This window comes from Oryzias latipes, chromosome 15 (genome assembly GCF_053564925.1).
Source record: "Oryzias latipes strain Hd-rR chromosome 15, Olatipes_Hd-rR_3.1".
Lineage (NCBI taxonomy): Eukaryota > Metazoa > Chordata > Actinopteri > Beloniformes > Adrianichthyidae > Oryzias > Oryzias latipes.
Genome location: NC_136251.1, coordinates 4,881,015 through 4,887,014, shown reverse-complemented (window position 1 = coordinate 4,887,014; position 6,000 = coordinate 4,881,015). Strand labels below are relative to the sequence as shown.

Sequence of the window (6,000 nt, the reverse complement as noted above, 5' to 3'; positions counted from 1 at the left end):
TGTTGTATCCTAATATATGTTTAGATTTATTTACGATTGAAATACTTTTTGGGCCAAAAAGTATTTCAATCGTAAATACTTTTTGGCCCAAATAATGTCAGCCAAATGATTGATCATTTGGCTGGGTAATGTCCTTCCTGCCTAGGAGGAGGGGGCCAGGCTGCCACTGAGGGACGGCGATGCCAACCGAGCCGCCTGCTGTTGGAAAGGATAAGGTCCAGAACAAAAGGACCTGAACCAGCACCACAGGGACACAGACCCCCCACCCCAAGCTCAGATGTAATGTGATCCCTGGCTGACAGCAGAGCCACAGATCCCCTCCCCATGTGGATAGAGGACTGCCAGTGTCCCAGAGACACAAACACCTCCACTGAGGGACTATCACGATGAATATGGGTTAAGATGAACTCATAATGCTACAAAATAGAAGGATCAAATAGATCATATCCTTTCATTACATTTATGACCAAATACATTGAATTCTACCAAGCTGAAACCATATTTAATATTCAAATGTTAGTGTCGTTTGCATTTTTACAGGTGTGGACAGTAACATATACGGTAAAGTATGAAAACCCAGTTCATTGTTGCTCAAAACCACATTTTTTAAAGATGATGTCATTTGAAGCTTGCTGTACCACTTCATCCCAACCAAAGTCTGCAGCTGATTCAGTCAGTTCACACCGAAACTTGCAGAACTGGAAATCGGGAAAATTTAAATTCTAATTACTGGTGACTGATACTAAAACAACCTGCTGAACAAGCATCAAAGAATGCCAGGCAGAAGAAAATCCCTCAGTTAATCATTTCATCTGACAAGGCTGTCAGAAATAAGACAACCTGGAATAATAGGCATTTATTCTACTAATGTGTTCAAATGTTAGTTGAGTTTTATGGGGCGCCCATAGATTTTGGGTTCCTTGTCGTGTGGAGGTCTCAATCCAGTGCAGGCTAAATAATCGATACTAGAAGCCATGAAACAACCGTTAATAGAACAAACCAATAAAATGTAGTGTAATGCTAATTTCTGTGTAGATTGTTATTAATGTATTGACATCAGTCAAATGGAAGCGATTGCTAAGGTGAAACGGGTCCGTTTAACTTCTTTGAACTCAAACAGAGTCATGTGAATGTGTTAAAAGACTCGATGGCTCTGTGATCGGCTGCTTCTGGCTGCTGGAGGAAAGCGGCAGGTTGTGTTTGTGTCACGTGGTTTGCATCCACAGGTGTCTGACGGTCCAACCGCTCGAGCCACTTTATCACTGACGTTGGAGGAAGACTGTTTCCAGGTAAGCAGGTTTTTCAGAAGCATCCATTTAAATCTTATTTTTGTATTTTTATTTTAATATAAAGGTTTATTTTTTCTTTATTTCAACTTGAATAAAAACTGCAGCGGGACGCTATGACTTCTTTCAGCTCAGGAGGAGGGGACAACTTGGTGCAACAGATAGTTTGATTAGTAGTAGTGTAGTAGTAGTAATTTGATTAGTAAACGTCTTTCATTGATAGTAAAATATCAATGAAAGACGTTTACTAATCAATTGTAATTTTCAAATTGGAGGGATCATATGTTCATTTCTTTATAGAAGTTAAAATTGTATTTATATTCTAATAAGAAGTAAGAAAATTCGAAGGACAGTAGATATAAAACTAAAAACGGCTTGTCTGAATGAACCATGATAATAGAGTTCTTTCCTGACGGAAATGTTTATCTGTTATCTGCTCTTCATCTTCATTTGTTAGGATCAATCATTTCCTGTCATAGGTTTGATTTCCAAAACTTCTGTTTCTTTTCTTTCTGTTTTTTTTTTTATTGGATATTTTTTGCTATTTGGTAAAAGTTGTGCAGTACCACATTGGATCTGTTTTTTTCTTGATTATAACTTTATCTTTACCTATTAAATATCTTTCTATACATCTGGCTGAGCCTGGGTGCTGCTAACGATTTTCTCTTTCAGTTTCATCAAGACTCCCGTAAACTAGATGCCTTGAATATTTCTCTTCTTTCGCTTTTTAAGAATGTTTACTGAAGAAAAAGAGAATTTTAGGATCATGACAACAACGGAGTTGGACTTTCTATTTTAAATTCTCCCACAATGAGCCAGAAGGCCCTAACAAAGTGGAAACAGTTTTTTCCTTTTCCGTGTAAGTTTTGGGGATGTAGGTGATCCCATTGTGGGCTGTTTTCCTCCAGACCAGCAGGAGTCTTCCTCAGCCCTCGTGATGATCGGTCCAGCAGTGAGGAAGGTGGTCTCTGGTGTCATTAGTTCTTCTGAGGACAGAAGGACGTACAGAGGCCTGGAGTTATCCAACGCTCTGAAGGTCTTACTAATCAGCGACCCGGCGACGGACAAAGCCTCTGCTGCTTTGGACGTCCACACAGGTAAAGGCTTCTTATGTCTTTGGTCTTTTATTATAGTGATACATCATAAAAATTTCACTTAATTGCTTACTGGTCTATTTTCAAAGCGCTCCCAGTAATTTTTTATTCATGATTGTCGTTTGTAGCCAAAATCTAAAGTCCTGTGTCTTTTAGTAGGACATAGTTTCTGCAGAGCGGCAGGAGTTCATTAAAATTCACCTCTGAGTTGTGAGTTGGACTGTTGGCATAAAGTAAGCCCATCCCCACCTCCCATTACCCATCTGTTCATTTACTCTCCCACTAGCTTACAGCTCCTCACACCCCCAACCTGACATTAGTGGTGCAACAAAAATGTCCATCAAAATCAGATCTGTCCATCTGTTCAGTTCTGAACCAGATTCCAGCTCAGACCAGGAAAACAAAGACGTCCATGGATCCGTCTGTCTGACAGTGGATGATCAGAATGGAGCAGAGCATAGAGACTGTGACCCGCCTGCAGCATATTTTCTACGTCACAAATAAACTATATTTCCAGCAGCATTTTCTAATCTGCTTCTGATTCACAGCAATGTGAATAAAGAAATACTCAGAAATGCTGTTTTAGGCTTAATTTTATTTATTTATCCTCCGTCATCAGAAAAATGCTGCAGGAACATGTTAGAAACACCAAAACGCCATTTTCATCAGGTCTTTAAAATGAGCATGACAGCTAAATCAGATGGACAGTCTGGTTTGTGACGTTGTGGATCTGAATTAAACCTGACAGAATGCAGACGCTGTCTCTCTATCAACATTTATACCATGGTCCGGGTGAATACTCGATTCTGATTGGCTGCTGGGTGTGCATTAAAACCTGATGACTGCACCGTGAAAAAATAAGTTCCGGTCAGCTAGCTTAAATGTTTTGTATCGCTGCGCCGGCTTCTTTAAAACAACCTTTAGCTTCATCATCTGGACAAAAATAAGCGGTAAGAGGAGAACTTTTTCACTGAACTGATGCTTTATTCAACCCATCGGGACGATCAGCATATATATATATATATATATATGTTTATATATATATATATATATATATATATATATATACATCGCCCAATCTTGACTGCAGCGCTGGTGCGCCGCATCACGTAACAAATAGTCCGCTTTTTGTGAGAAAAGCGATCCAAATCGGATGAAAACAAGAATAAAGGACTAAAAACTGGTTCATATGTGTTGCTTTTGTAAGTGACCATGGTAAAGCGGGTTAATGGCCTTCAAAGTGTGCGTTATCACTTTTTAACGCACTTCGAGGAAGCAACCATCCGACGCGAAGGCTTCCACGGCGTGCGTTAAAAAGTAGTAACGCACACTTCGTCGGCCATTAACCCTTACGTAGCTGTTAGCAGATGTTTCTTTCCCAAGCATCTTTCAGGTTTCTTGATTTTAAATTCATGATGGTGTGAGGACATAATGTATTGTTTTTTTTTTTCCTTTCATGTTTGTTGTTTTTTTTCAGTTTAGAGACACTCACTGTCCAAATGGATGTTTTAGCCTGAGCTAGGAGGATTTCTGTCTTCTTTGTCCCTCCTCTCTGTAATCCATTTGCCTTAGAGCCAGGCAAACCTGTTAGAGTAGTGATTTGTACAAACTCACTCCAGTGAAAGTCTTGTTTTTGCTGTTTTTAACATGTTCTTTTAATAATAACAAGAATGGATTGGATTTATCTGTGCTTTTCCAGACGCTCAAAGCTCTTACGATGTATTCATTATTCATTCACTCCTCATTCATATTTGGTGATGGTAACTACTGATGTAGCCACAGCTGCCCCGGGGCAGACTGACAGAGGCGTGGCTGCCAGTTTACCCCCACTGACTATGAAGGTAGAAATGGGTCTAAATGGACGAACTTGTAGATGTAATGGGAGGACTTGTAAAACAGAAAGTGAGAACTTGCGCACCAGAAATCTGCTTCTGTGTGTAAAAATCTTCTGCTGTAAAGTCTGACCAACAAAATGACAGCTGACAAATTCCCATTTGCATGTGTTCATTTAGAGTTACAACCTCAAATCTGTGATTCCAACTGCTCAGATCTGCTGCTGCGTGTGCACGAATGTGAAATGTTAGTAGACGTATGATTCATAATAAAGCTGCTCACCAAATATCCTGTACTGACTAATCATGACCCTTTTGTCCGACTACAACAAAGATTACAGCAGACTAGTTTTTGGTTAGCTTCAGTATCTTTATTGAGCATTTTTGACCAAAAATGATCCATATTTAAATTTGAAAAAATTCTTTAAAATAAACAAAGTGAATTTATGACATAATCTTTTTTGTGGCAGGACATTGATCATGGTTTGGGGACAATAGCTTCAGTATCTTAGAGTTTTAAAGCAGTTGTAGCGCACTCGTGATCCGCAGCATCAGAATGTGCTGCCATTTCTGTTGGACCGCTGATGTTAGGTTGGGGGTGTGGGAGACTGTAAGCTAGCGGGAGAGTGTAAACAGATGGATGATGATCAACTTAGAGATACATTTCTATTGAAGTCCTGCTGCTCTGCAGAGACTATGTCCTAGAAAACGACACAGGATGTTGGCAACAGACGGCATAATCAGAAGTATTGGCCACTGCGAACAGTTTGAGAATGGATCCAAAGAGGCTGGTAGTGGGACTTTAAGGATAACCTGGTTGCATGCGCTCATGATGAAAGCCTCAGAAGCTTTCTTAGTTTTCCAACATGTTAGAACGTCTGCCTGCTTTGTGCTCGGCTAGCAAACCCTAGAAAGTGTAGCTGCTCTTACCCGCTAATGAATAGTTATGTATGTTGGTTTGTTTTTGATCCCATAAATATTCCCACCCAGCTCATTTGATGTGTGGAGTGTACTGTTCCCCTCAGGGTCTCTGTCAGACCCGGACAGCGTCCCCGGCCTGGCCCACTTCTGTGAACACATGCTGTTCCTGGGAACGGAGACTTTCCCCGAGGAGAACGGGTACGAGGAGTTCCTGAGCCAGCATGGGGGGAGCTTCAACGCCTTCACCAGCTCAGACCACACCAACTACTTCTTTGATGTATCCCATGAGCACTTGCAAGGAGCTCTTGATAGGTACTTTCAAAAGTATTTTCCTTTCATACGCTTATAGCTCATTTTTATCAGTTATTACTGATTGTTCCTCTGAATAAAAAGCTTTATCACTGCTTGATGAGAGCATATTTTGGAGTTTAGAGCTGTTTTCTGTGCCTGAAGTATGGTTTACTGTTTTGATGCGCAATACTTTAGGCGCTAATTTGACACCATACTGAAGGAGATGTCAGCTTGCAGCTTCGGCATTTATTGTTGATACAGGCTGAACACAGCAAACAGACACAAACCCTCAGAAGATCCTTTCTGTCGGTGGACTGAAACAGACGACACAAACTTTCAAAGCCTCTGAAAACGTCAATATGACCACAAAAACAAACAAATCTGGAGGAAGTCGAACCAAAAGCATTAAAAATTCTTTCCAATAAGATAAACGGCTGCTTGCTTGAGTCTTTTTTTATTGTTTCTGCTCTGAAGCTTGCATGTGCTTTGCATGTCTTCATTTGCATGTCAGTTGAGTCGACCTTCTCTCCATGCAAATGCATTTAATCTGTGCATGATAGATGTTACACAGCCAGC

At 40.4% G+C, this 6,000-nt stretch overlaps 1 protein-coding gene across 1 annotated transcript in view; it reads left to right on the top strand.

The window, feature by feature from the left end:
- The first annotated feature begins 1,155 nt into the window (after nt 1–1,155).
- The window catches only part of LOC101163025 (insulin-degrading enzyme-like), a 28,320-nt gene continuing 23,475 nt past the window's right edge, over nt 1,156–6,000 (top strand). Inside the window, exons 1-3 of the mRNA XM_023963161.2 lie at nt 1,156–1,289; nt 2,195–2,383; nt 5,238–5,445. Coding sequence (XP_023818929.1) covers nt 2,224–2,383; nt 5,238–5,445 — 368 coding nt within the window. The 5' untranslated portion in view covers nt 1,156–1,289; nt 2,195–2,223. The remainder of the gene's footprint in view (nt 1,290–2,194; nt 2,384–5,237; nt 5,446–6,000) is intronic.